Genomic DNA, 18,967 nt, shown 5'->3' on the forward strand with positions numbered 1-18,967 from the left:
ATTATTAACAGAGCACTTATATACTAATAAAGGACTGGCTTATCTAAAGCCAGTTGAGTAGCACTTGAAATGTTTGGCTCTATGAAACCTGATGTACTTATATGATTCTGTTTTCTTCAAGTTTGTGTCTTCCTGGTCGAATGCACTTATTGTGAGTCGCTTTGGATAAAAGCGTCAGCTAAATGCAATGTAATAATGTAATAATGCATGTGGTGTTTGATATAGTTTTACGTTCAATTTCAACTATTTTAGGCAGAAAAACGTATATTGACTAAACCCTTTTTTAATAATTTACTATAATCTAGAAAATGTATTTACTATAAATTAATAAAGTTGCACACAACATTATTAATTTATACATTTTTATCAATTTCCTTGAGGCTCAGAGGCTGGGGAAGATATCATGTAGTTCAACATGCAAATGTTCTAATGCAAGTAAGTATAAGTATAACATGGAAAAGGAAATAAAATACGTTTCATAGTAGGATGTGGATTTATTTTCTCTCACCTTGTAATTACACAATCAAACAATCTATAATTTAGCTCTGGCCTTCACTCACAAAAAAACATTTTGTTGAATTTGACACATTTTTCGAAGGTCTATTGACTGACATGCAATGACTGAGACTGATGGAAGAATCTGCGAGGAATGAACTAGGAACAGAGAAATAATCATATATTAAAAGACAGCAGCTTCATAAGAGGGTGTAAAATGCTGCTGCCGGAGTACTGACTGGAAGTATTGCTGATATCAAGTCTACCATCCTCTTAAAATACTCTGTCCAACAATATTTTGTTTTGGTAAAACCCATAGACTTAATGGAAAAACCATATTTACAATGATACTATAATAAAATAAGAATTGTTTTTGCATTTGTCTCCATCTACTGTCTGGTAAAATACACTGCATTCATGTGCAACACTAAGCTGTTGTAGGATAAATAAATAAATAAATAAATATGATCTCTCTTTACTTGACAAACGTTTTAACAAATATACCAGAGGAATCCTGTAAATAGTGTTGTTATAAACTATAGGCTACATTTTAAATTTGGAAAATATTGTAATATTATATTATTAATCATAGATCTTAAATTGTAAGATTGATCATCTATAAGTAAAAAGTGTCTAGACTGTGACAGATGCAAATGTAACTGACAGATGCTTTTAAAGTTATTTCCCCTCTTTTTTCCTTATATTGCTGTTGCTTATTGACTTATTTGTTGTACTATTTTTCAATTATTTATATTTTTAATAACATTTTATTTTCAATGATCATAAAAGTCCGTTTTTGTCGCCATCTGCCGAACAATAATGCTTTTTACTTTCTATCAGCCCGCCCCTTCCCTTCCTGCTTCATTTTCGCGCGAGTTATTGCAGGGGGCGGGGTCACGTTGTGTCACGACACATTCTATTGGACAGCTTCACGTTTACCCGCGTACTATGTAAAACGTACGTGCCAAGGTGACCAATCGCGATTGACGCTCGACCCGCAGTGGCGCGAAAACCTTTCAGTGTGTAGTTTGAGGGCAGCACAGTACACCATACCGACCTCCGTGCAGAATTTCAAGATTTTAAAGTAATATAAATAATTGTTAAAAATGTCAACCGACGTCGTAGACGACCGGGAGATGAGAGAGGCTCAGAGGGATTACCTGGACTTCCTGGACGACGATGTAAGTCCATATGTTATCATGTTTAAAACTGTGTTATGGGATGAAGAGAGAAACCATGCGGTCGAAACAAAAGAAATACCCATCATTTATTTAGTTAGCAAGAAATATGACATCAGTTAGCAAACGCTATGTTCTTAATCCTATTATGTTCTGTGCAACAGTTGTCTGTTTTACGTCTAATTGTGTATTAATTTGAGTTCGCTGCATAACTTTTCTTAAGCCTAGAGAAATCATTCGCAAGTCGTTTTGGAATCACAATGAAAAAACACCGTTATTTTTTGTCCGTTTGCTGCAGCAAGACCAGGGGGTTTACCAAAGCAAAGTCCGGGACATGATCAGTGAGAATAAAGCTCGACTCATCGTCAACATCAACGACCTGAGGAGACGCAACGAGGCCCGGGCTGCAAAGTAAGGACTCTTTGTCATGGTAATAGATCTGTCACTGCAGTGAGTGCCTTCATGAGTTATAATGCACTCTAAAAACGTTTGGGAAAGCAAAGACAGCTGATCTAAGAACATTAGAAAACACATTTTAAGTGGCATATTCTATACTGTTGCGTTAAATATTATACTGTTTGTGCTAGGTTTACACATTAAAGCCTGCAACAGTCTTACATTGTCTAATTTGACTTGTATTCTGTGCAAAAGTTGACTTACAAACATTGCTTTAGTGATATCAAACGCATGAAGGAAATGGTGTTGTGTAGCATCCTGTAGACGTCCTTACCTACATTGGGATGTGTGTGGGGCGAGGTAGTGAGCTCGTTGCATGACATTGATTTAATTTAAATCCTAGATGTTATAATGTACACTTATCTTTTAACTTGTAAAAGTACCTGTGTATTCACCAAATACACCTTATCATGCACGTTTAAGTAAAACATGATTATCACCCTTATTCTGATCAATATTAAAGCCATGATCATTCATCACAATTATCTATTGGTGTAAATACTCTATAAGGAAGACGCATTTTCAACACTTCTTTTAAGCATATATATTTTAGAAGACGTTCGAGGCCCAGCCCAATTCAACCAGAGGTTTTTACACATCTTGACCAAACTAATTGAGACTATCATTTATTTAGCCGTGTTATTTTTCCTGTATATGACACAAAATAAATCCCCCAATGTTATAGCCATAGTTGTGTGCATGTCTCACGTCCTCTTGTTTCTGCTAGGCTGATGAACAACGCCTTCGAGGAGCTGCTGGCCTTCCAGCGGGCTCTGAAGGACCTGGTGGCCTCGGTGGACGGCACCTACGCCAAGCAGTACGAGGAGTTCTTCATCGCCCTGGAGGGCAGCTTCGGCAACAAGCACGTCACCCCCCGAACCCTGACCTCCCGCCTGCTGGGCAGCATGGTGTGTGTGGAAGGCATCATCACCAAATGTGAGTTTATTTATGCCCGTCTTTAGGCTCTAACAACCAGTACTCTGACAGCTTTGCACTCGATGTGTCCGAGTATAGATGTGTATATAGTGTGTTTTTTTTATACAGAGAACAGGGAAAGAGCTTTGATTAATTAAAATAAATAAAGCGCCAATATAAATGTACGTGTTAGGAAAGAAATGTTATCGAAGTTGCCTTCTTCCTCTTGGAAAAAGGTTTTGCATTACGCGTAGGCCTATATACAAAGTATTCGGGTAAAGCGTTTACAAACTGACTTCCTTTGGTATTGCAGACGGACTTCCGTCAATAAGTCACTCTGCATTAATAAATGCAAATCAATTATTATATTTTTAAATATCGTTCGTTTTAAACAAACTGTATTTCAGAGAAGAATTTATCTTTCCATTTTATAAATAATTTATTCTCAAATGTTTTGAAAGATCGATTCTCGATCTTTCTAATGAGGATCATATCAAAGGCTTGAATGAAGGAGGAAATATGACAATATCAAGATATATTTCGCTGTAGAGTTTAACATTGCTGCCATTATAGTGTCTGACTGGGCAAATACAAGTCTTAAGTTAACATAAGTAATCTTATCAACAAAATATTTAGACTTGGAAAAACCCTCAAATGTGGCTAAGAAATAACAAAATGTTATAATTTTCTCAGAACATATTGATCTTCCATGTATTAATCTGAACATTGTCTTTGAGTTAATTACGGCTCTAATGGTCATATTGCCAAGTCTTACTTAGGTAGTATTAAAAGCATTTACATTAATACACCATTCATTTCTTCTTCAGGTTCTCTGGTGCGTCCTAAAGTAGTGCGCAGCGTCCACTACTGCCCGGCAACCAAGAAGACGATGGAGAGGAAGTACACAGACATGACCTCGCTGGACGCCTTCCCTTCCAGCGCCATCTACCCCACCAAGGTAAGCATACTTTTTACTATAAAGTGATGTGCTCAACCCTTAGGTCAAGCTTTTTTGTGTGTGCTTCTTCACACTTCTCTTTAATATCTCTGTCTCTCCACAGGATGAGGAGAACAACCCTCTGGAGACAGAGTTCGGTCTCTCTGTCTACAAAGACCACCAGACCATCACAGTGCAGGAGATGCCAGAGAAAGCCCCCGCCGGCCAGCTGCCGCGCTCTGTGGACATCATCCTGGACAACGACCTGGTGGACTTGGTCAAACCTGGAGACAGAGTGCAGGTGGTGGGGACGTACCGCTGCCTGCCGGGCAAGAAGGGGGGATTCACCTCCGGCACATTCAGGTAACGACTGATGAAGTGGTAGCAACTGCTGAAGAGTACACTTTTGTGATCTCTGTATTAATTTCCAACTTTTCTCTGCTCAGGACCATCATGATAGCCTGCCACGTGAAACAGATGAGCAAGGAAGTGTCCCCCAACTTCTCTGCGGGGGATGTCGCCAAGATCAGGAACTTCAGCCGGGCTGGAAAAATGGTGAGGCTACAATCTTTCCGGTTCTGCTTATAAGAAAGTTAAATGGAGCAAGAACAAAAAAAATAAAAAAACTATAATTGTGTGCGCGATAACACAGTTTTAAAGCCTTACATTATACAAAAAAACACAGTTGAATCTCCGAAATAATAATAAATAAATAAAAAGAGAAAATAAATGCAAATAACAGTGACGGACAAACCTGAAAGCAGTCCGTCAATTTGACAGATTAGAACAAACTCAGAGCAGATTCCTGTGTAGCTTCAGATCTGAGTTGTCTTATTAGTAAGCCTAATTTATACTTTTGTAGCAACACTATTTTTATATAATGGCAAAGAAAGGGTTCAGAGTCTTTTCTTTTTTCCCTGTGTCATATGTGGCAGCACTGTTCAATGTTTCTTGAAAACATTACCCACTGTAGTGACGTGTGAATAAACTCCAACTCTGTATCAACAACACTGTTGTGTGACTTCAGTTAAATACTTGTATGTGTGTAGATTAGAAAGAGGTAAGATAAAGGATCTGCAGTATTTTATGAAGTATTCATCGTACAAAGGTCAGTTTTATACAAGTAGAAGTGTGTATTTACCTGGTAGTAGGCTGTCAGTAATGGCTACGCCTCTCTATGTGGACTGGTAGATCTCGGCAGACTGGCAACTTTAAAAGTAGCTCTCGGTTCCAAAAAGGTTGGGCACCCCTGTCCTAAACGTTCACTTTGATCACGCTTTCTGATGAAATTGTTAGACACATGATTTGTTAATTCTGTTGGAAGTCTGATAAACTTGACGATCCGATTGCCTATGATAGATTGGGTAATGAAAATAAGCCGGTGTGGTTGAGTGGGTTAAATAACAAACTAAATCTCCCTTTTCTGTTTTAATAGGATGTGTTTGATCAGCTGTCTCGCTCCCTGGCTCCGAGTATCCACGGCCACGAGTACATAAAGAAGGCCATCCTCTGCATGCTGCTGGGCGGCGTGGAGAAGGTTCTGGAGAACGGCTCGCGCATCAGAGGAGACATCAACATCCTGCTCATCGGTACCACCGTTTTCTTTAGCTAATGAAACTTGCACTCAGCAACTTTTTATCTTTTATCATTCCAATCAATCACACTTTATTTATCGAGCCCAGTATCTCAAATACACATTTGTCTCCGAGCCCTTCACAGTGTGCACAGCATGCTACACCGGGACACTGAGTTGGTAACATGCCTCTATGGGACATGTGTGCAAACAAAGTAGGAGAAGAGAGGGGACAGTCAAAGGTCCCCTGACAATCTAAGCCTACAGCAGCATAACTGGGGGCTAACTATACGCTTTATCAAAAAGGAACGTCTTAAGGCTTCAAAGTGGAGATGGCGTCTGCCTCAAAAGAGCTCTTCTGTGTTTCGTATTTCCAAGCTAACTGCAGAAAAATATTTTTGTTTTGGAGATTTTGTTTCTGAAATATGTTTAATGTCTTGTTTATATTTATGTTGCATTGTTGGAGGAGCCTGGAACTTAATATTCCTTTCCATATCTACACTGTAGCTGCCTATGAGAATAAAGCCTTTGAATTAAGATGGGTGTTAACGTTAGTTTTCTAATTTGTTCACCAGGTGATCCATCGGTGGCAAAGTCCCAGCTGCTGCGCTACGTGCTCCACACGGCGCCCAGGGCCATCCCCACCACCGGGCGGGGGTCCACTGGAGTGGGTCTGACCGCGGCAGTCACCACCGACCAGGAAACAGGTATGACACACAGACACATGTAAACACCAGCTCACACACTTTCAGCTTTTACTTTAGCTTCTACTTCAATGTTCTGTGTTTTCCTCCCCAGGTGAGCGCAGACTGGAGGCGGGGGCCATGGTGCTGGCGGACCGAGGCGTGGTCTGCATCGACGAGTTCGACAAGATGTCCGACATGGACCGCACAGCCATCCACGAGGTGATGGAGCAGGGCCGCGTCACCATCGCTAAGGCCGGCATCCACGCCCGCCTCAACGCCCGCTGCTCCGTGCTGGCTGCGGCCAACCCTGTCTACGGCAGGGTGAGGGAACACGAGAGGCTGATTGTTCTTAACAGATACGAACGGGAAACTTCCCTTCCCACATTAAGACAATAATTGTATCCATTTCAAGTTTTCTTAAATATTATGTTTAATAATGAAAATGATCCTATATGTTCTATTTAAAAGTTTTTAGAAGGGAATTGTAAATATTAAATAAAGCCATGTTAAATGTTCTTAATTTTTAAGGCACTTTAGAGGAAATGGTGTTTCCAGGCCAAAAAAACGTGTTGCCATGTATTTGGGATAATATCTATAAATCAAGTAATGACTGATATTTAAAGAAACCCTTCTCTAAGAAAAGTCAGTCTGTTCATAATAAGTACAAATGTGCATATATATATTTTTAAACAACCACCGTTAATCAAAAAAAACAAAAACTATTTTGGATACTTATTTGATCAAGTTATCTGAACTATTTTGTTTAAATATGCTAATGAGGCATTATCCAATGCTAACTGTTGATGTATTTAGGAGAAATGAACACACACAAACCGACAACGTTAGTCAAAATAAACCCCCAAATATGTATTTTCTCTCCACTCGTCGGAACAGTTTTACCTTAAGGAAGCAGAATAATGTAGTGTCTCGCTTCACTCTCTTCTCCCTCTTATGTGTTCATCGTGCTCTGTGTTTGCAGTATGACCAGTATAAAACCCCCATGGAGAACATCGGCCTCCAGGATTCTCTGCTGTCCCGTTTCGACCTCCTCTTCATCGTCCTGGATCAGATGGACGCGGAGCAGGACCGCGAGATCTCAGACCACGTGCTGAGGATGCACCGCTACCGCAACCCCCGAGAGCAGGAGGGCACAGGTACGGTGACCCGAGACTTCTTAAGCACTGCATTCTGTTAGACATTGGTATTTATTTAATGGTGTTCATCCCTACTTTGTGTTTTAGCCATGCCTATGGGTGGGACAGTAGACGTCCTGGCTACAGATGATCCAGACGCAATCGCAGAAGAGCACGAGGAGCTGCAGATCTATGAGAAGCACAACAACCTGCTGCATGGAACGAGGAAGAAGAAGTACGCACGCATAATCTGCACTAAAAACCTTAAAATGTCCCTTTTTGTCACCAGAAAACTAACTAAACAAATGTTTTTGTTTTAGGGACAAGATTGTGAGTAAGGAGTTCATGAGGAAGTACATCCACATCGCCAAGGCTGTGTCACCTGTGCTGACAGAGGAGGCAGCCAATCACATCGCAGAGGAGTACGCCAGGCTGAGGAGCCAGGAGCAGATGGGGGCTGATATTGCCAGGGTGAGGAAAACACACCTTATATATATATATGTTCACAAGAGGCTGTTGTTATACACACACAGATAGGTGGTGTAGACTGTTATATATATTGCACGTTAGAGTGGGGTAACTTCTGCCTTTATCATTCTTCTCTAGATCTTTTAACTCTTAAAGGTCTCCTATCATGCCAAATACACTTTTATATGTCTTTATATACATAAATATGTGTCCCCGGTGTGTCAGGGAACTCACAAAGTGTCAGAAAACAAAACCCTCTCTTTTCCTCCGTACCCAAATCTCTAAAAACGGGGCTGGAGACATTTAAAAAATATGTCATGTATTATTGCTACAAAAACATTATATCGCAGTCTTAGTGTGGCCAGCTCGTTTCTAATATGCAAAAAGACAAACTAATGCGTCTATGGTGTATTTTCGATCAGACGAGATCTCTCTCCCGTCTGTGTGCGAGGGGGCGGGGCAGTTTACACACACACACGCAGCTGCTACATGCAGCGACACACACACGGAGAAGATGGCGGAGAGAACGCGCTCCGAGGTGTGGTTAAACTTTACCCCTGTCGATGGGGACAATACTCGTTACCTAAAGTGCAATAAGTGTCAAGCATGTAAGGGCGGTAACACGAGCAATTTGTCTAAACATTTAGCAAAAGTGCTCCACATTCAGACGGAGGAATGCACCGGGTTCCACTGTCTTTCTAGTAGCTCTGTAGCTCCATCCACAAGTAACCTTTCCACGTCAGGTGTTATGTATGCTAGCAGCAACACACGGAGCTAACTACATGATACAAACATGGGTTTATGATTAGAGGTAACAGAGTTACTCTTTATTTTGTTAAAGTTTCAGCTATTCTGTTTACAGTTCTGTCAGATTATTTAATACGATTTGTTAAAACATTGTTGTTTCTTTTGATGTGAAATATTATTTATTTAATTTAAATAAAAAGCAATGTTAGTTTTGTAAACAATTTGGTAAGTTAATTTAATAATATATGTATTTTTGAATCAAGTATTCATCTGTATTGTCTTGTTAGTTTCCACATGCCTAAAACAACCTCAAGCTAAATCTAAAAGTTGCTCTAAAATAAGAGCGTTTGAGAAATTGTGCAAGGCGTACAGTAATAGTCTGAATAGTCGATTAATCGATTATCAAATTAGTCGTTTGTTGCAGCCCTACTTTACACCCACGTCGCTATCAGAAACGTCCCTGTATCAGAAACAATGCCTGACGTGTTTTGGAAGTAATATGGTCTTTGTTTACATTAGCAATCATCGCTAACACTCAGAGCTAACCTGTACTGGAGAGAGTATGTGTAAGAAAGCAGGATATAAAAAGGAACTCACCTTGTGGTAAACCCGCAAGAGATATTTGAGCTCCATGCTGTTTCAGAAATAATGCTTGATGTGGTTTGGCCAGTCAACACACACACTCACCCACATAGCCCCACATCCTCTCATTCACTTGCACTGCTGTATGCTCCTCAATTGTATTATTGGCTCTGTGTATTATATGATCATTTAAAGGTCCCGTGTCATGCTTTTCCAGTTATTACCCGTCCCCTTGTGTGTTATGTAGCTTTGTAAACGGCCTGCAGAGTCACAAACCCTCAAACAGCTACAACCTGTAGCGAGTAAAACTCTAACACAGAAAAGACCTGTCTGTGCTGCCCCAGAACGCCTCGTTGGAGATTTCTCTTTTTCCATTTCTTTCTTCTTGAGTATGGTGACGTGACCATGCCCAGGCCCAGCTCCGTGGAACTCCACTCACTGTGTGTGTGTGTGTGTGTGTGTGTGTGTGTGTGTGTGTGTGTGTGTGTGTGTGTGTGTGTGTGTGTGTGTGTGTGTGTGTGTGTGTGTGTGTGTGTGTGTGTGTGTGTGTGTGTGTGTGTGTGTGTGTGTGTGTGTGTGTGGTTCCGCGGTGTCTCGCAGACCCCACGCAGTAACCAGGAAACCACACCAGTAAGCCAGCTCACACTGTCTGCTGTAACGTCTGTTACAGCAGCGAGCCCCGCAACGTCCCGCCAACACGGCACCCAGACCCCACGCAGCATTCTCATCTGTTTGTCATTACTGGATTTTTTGGTTGCTAACAAACGCCATTGTAACACATAATCACACATCAGAGCACACTGGGCTCACAGGGAGGGGGGGGGGGGCAGGAGCTCCAACAAGCCGTGTAGGACAGAGAGTGAATACACATACTTTACAGAGATGCTGTGAGAAACCAATGTGAGTTTGGAACATTGAACAATGTAAATCTATTAGACCACAACAATGGAATTATGATCAGTAGAAATGGCCATGACATGGGACCTTTTTAAGGGTAATCTTTTCCCAATAATTACAACCCACCCATCCCTACTTAAAAATGCAGATCCCAGTCACCATGTGTAATCACTCTTCATCATCTATACATTACACGTCATTTAGCTGACACTTTTATCCAAGTTCTCAATAATTCCAGCTCTTTATTTTGCTGTGAGAATGCACCAGATTAATGCTTTTAACTTTTTTTAAGTATATATTTTTTCTTTGGCCGAATGTGACTGTTAGAAATCTGAAATATTATGCCCACATTGTCAACTTTTCTCACTAGTATTGAGAATTGTGTAGAACATCAATATTTTTCAAGGTATTTGATCAGAGTTAGTTAATCCAGTAGTATTGATAACACTAGTAGAAGCTGGGCTGATGCTAGTACCTCATATTTTTGGGTGATATGGGCCTGCTCTGATCTTCCCCCCCTCTCTCCTCCTCCTCAGACCTCTCCGGTGACAGCCCGTACGCTGGAGACTCTGATCCGTCTGTCCACGGCACACGCCAAGGCCCGGATGAGCAAAGCCGTGGAGATGGAGGACGCGGAGGTGGCCGTGGAGCTCGTCCAGTTCGCTTACTTTAAGAAGGTCAGACTCCGCTGTGTCTCCTGATGAATGGAACAACCATTATTTTCCCCTAACACAGTTATTGAGTAATGTCAAAGACTTCTGCAGTTGCATGTGAATGAACCTCTGTTTTTCTCCACAGGTTCTGGAGAAGGAGAAGAAACGCGCGAAGCAGGACCGGGACTCTGGTTCGGAGGAGGAGGAGGAGGAGGTGGTGGCGTCCACTCAGCAGTCACAGAAAACTGCCAAAAAGAGGTACAAAAAGTGATGTCCACTTTGAACACACAAAATGAAGTAGTCTGTGTCGTTAATAGCACTATTCTGTGTGTCCTGCAGGGGGCGCAGTGGCTCTCAGGGCAGCGATACCTACAGCCCGTACGACTTCAGTGAAGAGCAGAATGTTCCAGAGAGTAAGCTTCACTGCCATCACCTTTCACACTGCCAAACACTAGACATTCTCAACATGCAAATCTAACTTTTGAAAGATTTATGCCTTTTTTTTATTGTGTTTTTTACAACCATTCTTATTTTTTGAAGGATAAAAGGCAAAATGATCTGTTTGTAGAATCAGAATACTTTATTAATCCCGGAGAGAATGGGGCCATGAGACGGCTGCTCCCTTTTAGAATAAAAATAAATAAAGATATAAATATATATATATTTACATAAGAAATTGAAATGAAAGACAAAGCATATTTATATAAACAAATAAAATGGTATAAAATATTTTATCTTTATTAACTGAGTATGTCTTTAGTACAATTTGCATTTGATTTCAAGGAAGATATTTACACTTAACTTAAGTATTGTAATTTATAAATTGTGTACCTTTAACTCTAAATGTCTTTCTACTCTATAGAACTTATGCTCAAGTTCTGAAGCAATTTCTATGGTGTTGAATATCCTGCAGCTTCTAATTTCTAACGTTGGTCTTTCTGCTCTTTAGTTCAGGCCGTCCCCCCGAAACCAGCCAAGTCTCGGCGGGAGGAGGAGCCGATGAAGGCCTCCTCACAGGCCGAGCTGTCTGCAGAGAGGTGGGTGATGCGTTCAAGTCCTCAATATATTCTAGATACTTTGCCATGATCAGCAGCAACAACCTGTGATGAAATAGAAGAGTGTTTCCTTAAACCTTAACCTGTTTAGACCTGAGCCTGTTTTTCATTTCCAGAACAAATGACCGTAACTACACTTCTAAAAGGGTTAAATGAATAATCTTTGTTCTCAAAGTAATGATAAACCTGTGAGTTGGATGTAGAAAAGTCAGAATCAATATAGATGTTTTTATTTTAAATTAAATTCAGATTGAACATAGTAAAAAAACTGTAAATTAGTGTCCGTCCAAAAATTATTTTTTACTTGCAGTGAAAACTACCCGTGGATGATGGTAAGGTAGACTAAAAGCTTTAGTAATACAAAGTACAACATATAATAAGTACCCTGTATCAAGATTGATGCAAAACAAGTGACATTTGACCTTTTTAGAGAGGTTTAGCAAAAAAAAAACATTTCCACCCAAATCACCTCAGAGGTTGATTTGATTTTATCGTTTCTCTGGAACCCATTGGTCGATTTTGGTGATTGACATCTCTTTTTGACTGTTAGAGCCAATAGAATCGAAGGGGAATCTCCCCACTCACACACATGGTAAAACAAAAAGATGGCGACTTCGCGCACGCAGTTTTGCTCCAGAGTGAAGCTGTCTGTAGCTCTGACTTCTGAAAACCGAAAAGCAGATTTATTGCTCATGGATTATCAGAAATCATTCAAAGTGACACAGACACATTGGATTAACCTATGGATTACCTTCAGCATCGTGTTTATCATTTTAATGCCATTGAAGACCACTTTTGACCAGACTACCACACAGGTGAGCCATTTTGCCGTTTTTAGCTAACTAGCTCCATATGTTTTGATGTGTGTTCTTGTCATTATCTCCGAGAATTCGTATCATTGAGTGATAATGAGTGTACCCATCGATTCTGTGTCCCCTCCCGATGTGAAACGATGGGTTGAGATGTGCAGCAAAGATAAATAATAAGGTTTTGTGAGTGAATTTCGGTGCAGTCATCTGTTGGCATTTTTCGCTCGTTGCTAATTCAGAGGCTCAGCGTTAGCATTGTTTTGTTTTTTTTAAATAATTAAAATGATCAGTTGGATGAGTTTCTTTCCGTTACATGGATATAAAACATTCATAGTTTATTAAATGACATGCCCTCAGACACTGTTTCCTGCAAGATGTTGCAGGAGGGCCCCGGAACCGGGGTCTCTTGGGCTTAACAGGTTAAGGCATCAATTATGAGTCTCAGATATATATATATTAGGGCTGTCAGTCGATTAAAATATTTAATCGCATGATTGTCCATAGTTAATTGCGATTAATCGCAAATTAATCGCACATTATTTATCTGTTCTAAATGTACCTTAGAGGAATATTTTTCAAGTTTTTAATACTCTTATCAACATATGAGTGGACAAATATGCTTTATGCTAATGTTTATTATCATTTGAACAATGACAAATATTCTCATGAATATTAAACACAACAACCTCTGAACACAGTGTGAGAAAAAGTTTTTAGAGAGTACTTGTCCATGGACAAGTGAGTTTGGCAATTGACTTGTCCGAATACATTTTTCACGTTACATGGATATAAAACATTCATAGTTTATTAAATGAACATGCCCTCAGACACTGTTTTCTGCAAGATGTTGCGGAACCGGGGTCTCTCGGGCTTAACAGGTTAAGAGATGATCACTTAAAGGTCTCTTATTATGCAAAATGCACTTTCTGATGTTTTTTATAAATAAATGTGTGTCCCTGGTTCGTCAGGGAACTCACAAAGTGTCACAGAACAAAACCCACTCTCTTTTCCTCCGTACCCAAATCTCTAAAAACGGGGGTACAACGGAGCTGATTCAGATTTGCGTCCGATATGACGGAGATGTGGGCTGGCTTTACACCCACGGCCCTATCAGAAACAATGCGTAATATGGTCTTTGTTTACATTAGCAAGCATCGCTAACAGTCAGAGCTAATGCTGTACTGGAAAGAGTACATGTAAAAAAAGCAGGATATAAAAAAAGGAACTCACCTTGTGGTGAACCGGCAAGAGAAAAAGCATTTGAGCTCCATCCTGTTTCAGAAATAATCCTTGATGTGGTTTTGAACATGATATGGCGTTTCATCACGGAAGCATTTAGCTGAGAATATCCCTGTAGAATTCTGACTAGGCATTAGCTCCCACCCTTCTTTTATTTATTTTTTTATAGCTAAGGACCCAAAACCAGCACTCCTAACAGGGCTGAAATAGAGGGGTATGAGGCATGGCTAGAATGGGTGATCTGTTTGGTATTTTGAGCAAAACAGATAGACATGTATTTATATATATATATATATATATATATATTAGGGCTGTCAAGTTAATGCGTTAACGCAAAAATTAACGCACAAATTAACGCCACTAATTATTTTAACGCGATTAAGTCATGTGTATTTTTTTTCCTCGGCCGCCCCATAGTTTCAGAGCACATCGAGTTTAAAATACCATCTGCTGACAGCCCCGCTCCTGCCACCCGCTTGTGGCAGACCACACTTCCACGCTCACCGACTGGCCATCGGGAGGACCGGGAGGGTGTGTGTAATGTGGCCCGAGCGAGAGAGAGACCTTACGTGCGTTGTTGTTGTTAGCATCTGGTGCTAGCTAGCTGCGCTAACGGATATAAGGAGCTGTTTAAATGAAAACAGAGGAGCGACATTTCGCCACAACTGCGCCGAGCACTTGACCTTATGCAGGAAGCCAGACAGTGGGACATTGTAGGAGAAGTCAGCACACTCATGATTGCAGCAACATGATTGCAGCATCCAGGCAGCTCCCGTTCGAGCATATGCCTTGTTGCACATAGCTCCAACGATCCAACACACACACACATATACACACACACAAACACACACACACACACACACACACACACACATATATATACCATTTGTATTGTATGAGAGAGGTTCCAGGTTGAATTGAGGCGAATATTTGTAATGTTCCAGTGTGCGAAAAAGTACACGTCCCACCGTCCGGGACGTGTTATTTACAATATCGGACAAGTAGATGACTTGTCCGATATTGACTTGTCCGGCGGACAAGTGAAGTTTTTCGGCCTGATTTATTGACAAATTATTGATACATTCAGTTTACAAAAGGCAGAACTCATTCGCAAATTGTACGTGTCCGCCATTGTTCGTTTAGAAGTGTTAGTTTCGGTTCTGCTTGTCGATTCCTAAGGAAATGCATCTCGCCGCTTTCTGTACAGTTAGACGGGGGCGGGGCGGAGCGGGGTGGGAAGTGTAGCACGGTGGCAGGGTTGGGAAGCAAAACTCTGTTCCGAGTACTAGGAACAAATAACAATTGTCCGGTACCGGGATTAATAAGAGTTGTGAGGACAGGAAGCGAGGCCGCGCCCCGCGGACTCTCTATGCTTCGTATCAGCTGATCGCTGGACCGGTGCAGCTCAGCGTCTCTCTCTCTCTCTCTCTACACACAGCGGATCCGCTGCCCGTTTAACAGCCTCATCTTTGTCAAACTTTCTTATGTTCTTTCTCTAACACATAATGAAGGTTAGTACGCGTTTTAACTCCTATGTTGTTAATATTGACCACCATTTCCTCACATTCCTCGCGCTGTCCTCACATCCCCGGACCCCCAGACTCGGAGCAGCACAGGGATGTCAGTATAGTTTATGAAGCAGGGTATAGAAAGTACATTATTGAAATGAAAATACTATTTATTTACTTTTACAAACAGTGAGCAGCTGGGCAGCTGCAGCATGTGTATTGCAGGACATGTGTAAGCGTGCAAGCGTCTTTGAGTTGTAGAAAAGTGCTAGGCCTATAGACTATACATCTAATGTGTCATTATTATTATTATTATTATTAGGTTATGTCCTGTTGGACATGTGTGGTTGGACTCTGTCTCACAGGCAGGCTGCAGTGTAACATCAGATGAGACTGGGCCAATTGTACATTCTCAAACTGCACCACTTAGAACTAACAAAACAATGCAGAGATTATTTTTATATAATTGTATTCAATAACCGTAAGAAATTCAACAGTATGAAGTGATTTGTAAATGGGAATACAGATTTGACTTAATGTTTTCATAAATATATTTTTCTCCCAGTTTGTCATGGGACTTATTTTTACCCTCTCAAAGAACCGGAATCGAGAACCGAAAATAACCGGAATCGAAAAGCAGAACCGGAATCGTTAAAATCCAAACGATACCCAACCCTATGTGTGATGCAGTAAAATCTTACCGTAAAAACCGTGGGAAAATGTAAAATACGATGACGAAGAAGAAGATTCCAGTGGCCCCAATTTTTGTCCATTCTGGACAAGTGAAAAATGTATTCGGACAAGTCAATTGCCAAACTCACTTGTCCATGGACAAGTACTCTCTAAAAACTTTTTCTCACACTGTGTTCAGAGGTTGTTGTGTTTAATATTCATGAGAATATTTGTCATTGTTCAAATGATAATAAACATTAGCATAAAGCATATTTGTCCACTCATATGTTGATAAGAGTATTAAAAACTTGAAAAATATTCCTCTAAGGTACATTTAGAACAGATAAATAATGTGCGATTAATCGCAATTAACTATGGACAATCATGCGATTAAATATTTTAATCGACTGACAGCCCTAATATATATATATCTGAGACTCATAATTGATGCCTTAACCTGTTAAGCCCAAGAGACCCCGGTTCCGGGGCCCTCCTGCAACATCTTGCAGGAAACAGTGTCTGAGGGCATGTCATTTAATAAACTATGAATGTTTTATATCCATGTAACGGAAAGAAACTCATCTAACTGATCATTTTAATTATTTAAAAAAAAAAAAACAATGCTAACGCTGAGCCTCTGAATTAGCAACGAGCGAAAAATGCCAACAGATGACTGCACCGAAATTCACTCACAAAACCTTATTATTTATCTTTGCTGCACATCTCAACCCATCGTTTCACATCGTGAGGAGACACAGAATCGATGGGTACCCTCATTATCACTCAATGATACGAATTCTCGGAGATAATGACAAGAACACACATCAAAACATATGGAGCTAGTTAGCTAAAAACGGCAAAATGGCTCACCTGTGTGGTAGTCTGGTCTAATGTGGTCTTCAATGGCATTAAAAGGATAAACACGATGCTGAGGTTAATCCAATGTGTCTGTGTCACTTTGAATGATTTCTGATAATCCATGAGTAATAAATCTGCTTTTCGGTTTTGCGATGTCAGACCTAGAGACAGCTTCACTCTGGAACAAAACTGTGTGCACGAAGACACCATCTTTTTTTTTTTTTTACATGAGTGTGTGCGGGCAGATTTCCCTTCCATTCTATTGGCTACAACGGTCAGAAAGAGATGTCACATGTCAAAGAAGGGGGGCCAGAGATAAGGAAAATCTACCCAAATGGCCCCAGAAGAGGGTTTTTTTTGCTAAATCTGTCTAAAAAGGTCAAATATCACTTGTTTTGCATCAATCTTGATACAGGCTACTTATTATATGTTGTACTTTGGATTCCTAAAGCTTTTAGTCTACCAACCCATCATCCAAGGTTAGTTTTCACTATAAGTACAAAGAATTTTTTGGACGGACACTATAATTTACAGTTTTTTACCATGTTCAATCTGAATTTTCTTTAAAATAAAAAACATGTATATTGCTTCTGACTTTTCTATATCCAACTCACAGGTTTATCATTACTTTGAGAAAAAAGATTATTAATTTAACCCTTTTAGAAGGGAAGATATGGTCATTTGTTCTGGGAATGTCATTTTCGAGACCTGAAAAACAGGCTCAGGGCTTAACGGGTTAAATGGCATAATAGGAGACCTTTAACATTGAGTAACAATAATCTGTCACTTCCTGTCAGAAGCTGCTGTATGATGTAATGACATTTGTGTGATTCCTCCTCCAGGCTGAAGGAGTTCAAGTCTTCGCTGTTCGCCGTGTTCCAGTCCGCTCACGCTCAGTCGGTGAAGATGAAGACGCTGATGGAAGACATCAACGAGGGCCGCGAGAGCCGCTTCACGGAGCCCGACATCCGCGCCGCTCTGGCCCGCATGCAGGACGACAACCAGGTCATGGTGGCCGATGACATCATCTTCCTCATCTGAGGGGCCGGCGTTTCTGAATTTGATTACATGGACTTTAAAATAAACTGGGACGCGTATTCTAATGAACATTTACCCGATACTGTTCACATTTAATCTGCGGTCAGTCATGAAAAAAAGAAGATATTTGAAACCGTTTGTTCTCATGGTGGTTTTGAACAACTTTACTGCAGATTGATCAATTTGATGAAACCACCAAACCAACCAGCATTGCTCCAACAGAATAAGGACATTATTAAGTTGTCACCCACACTTGTGATATCTGGATTTGTATATAGTTGAAGAAAAATTGTAACTCTTGTGTATTAAAAAATCAAATGTAATGGTACACAACTTTGGTTCTTAAATGAACTGACAGTGCTACATTACAGAATGTTACTTAACCTCTTCCACTTGTCTTGTTTTAGGGGGGGGGGGCATGGGATCTGTACGTGCAACATAGAATATGTACACATCATCTGAGGGCTGGGAACCTGAAGATTATAGTTGATCAAATTGATCTGAAATCCCTCTTTTATACCACATTAAGACGGACACCTTGAGGAACACCATGGAGCCACATTTGGTGTTTAAACATGTTGGCATTTGGAGCTTTTTTTGTATTTTTGGGAAATTCTGGAAAATGCTCTGAAAACCTTATGTTGTCAATATACATAGTATATTCATGCATCCTCTGGCATAGCTGCGGGAAATCATTTTGCTCAGGCGGTGCTGCCAAAAGTGGGGAGGGGGCCGCTTAAAAAAAAAAGGCGGTGCCGGGCCCGGCTGTCAGCGATACGAGCCGCATAAATTGTTTGTTTGAACTGTTAGGCTTAATAAACCATTATATACCTACATCACTTAGCAACAGCTGCACATGCTAACTATGGGTCTAACAAACCTACGTAACATTACAAATAGTCAGACGAAAATATTATTTACAATATTAATAAAACTATGAATTCAATTTTAAATGATTGACAAGGCAAAACACTGCACAGAGGCAGCAGCATTAAAGGAAAAATATTGTCTTACCTTGTGTTGGGGCTTCACAAAACTCCAAATGTAGCCTTCCTCTCTGGGGTGGCA

At 40.5% G+C, this 18,967-nt stretch overlaps 1 protein-coding gene across 1 annotated transcript; it reads left to right on the top strand.

Moving 5' to 3' along the window:
- The first annotated feature begins 1,489 nt into the window (after positions 1-1,489).
- Positions 1,490-18,287, top strand: mcm3 (minichromosome maintenance complex component 3). The gene is made up of 17 exons (XM_034075959.1): positions 1,490-1,676; positions 1,972-2,084; positions 2,857-3,065; positions 3,872-4,002; positions 4,106-4,344; positions 4,428-4,536; positions 5,417-5,570; positions 6,130-6,261; positions 6,353-6,561; positions 7,220-7,394; positions 7,482-7,608; positions 7,694-7,844; positions 10,604-10,744; positions 10,866-10,978; positions 11,060-11,133; positions 11,670-11,757; positions 17,704-18,287. Exons 1-17 carry the CDS (start codon positions 1,602-1,604, stop codon positions 17,900-17,902), a joined length of 2,439 nt encoding a protein of 812 aa, XP_033931850.1. The 5' UTR covers positions 1,490-1,601; the 3' UTR covers positions 17,903-18,287.
- Positions 18,288-18,967: the final 680 nt, after the last annotated feature.

Source organism: Pseudochaenichthys georgianus, chromosome 24 (assembly GCF_902827115.2).
Source record: "Pseudochaenichthys georgianus chromosome 24, fPseGeo1.2, whole genome shotgun sequence".
NCBI lineage: Eukaryota > Metazoa > Chordata > Actinopteri > Perciformes > Channichthyidae > Pseudochaenichthys > Pseudochaenichthys georgianus.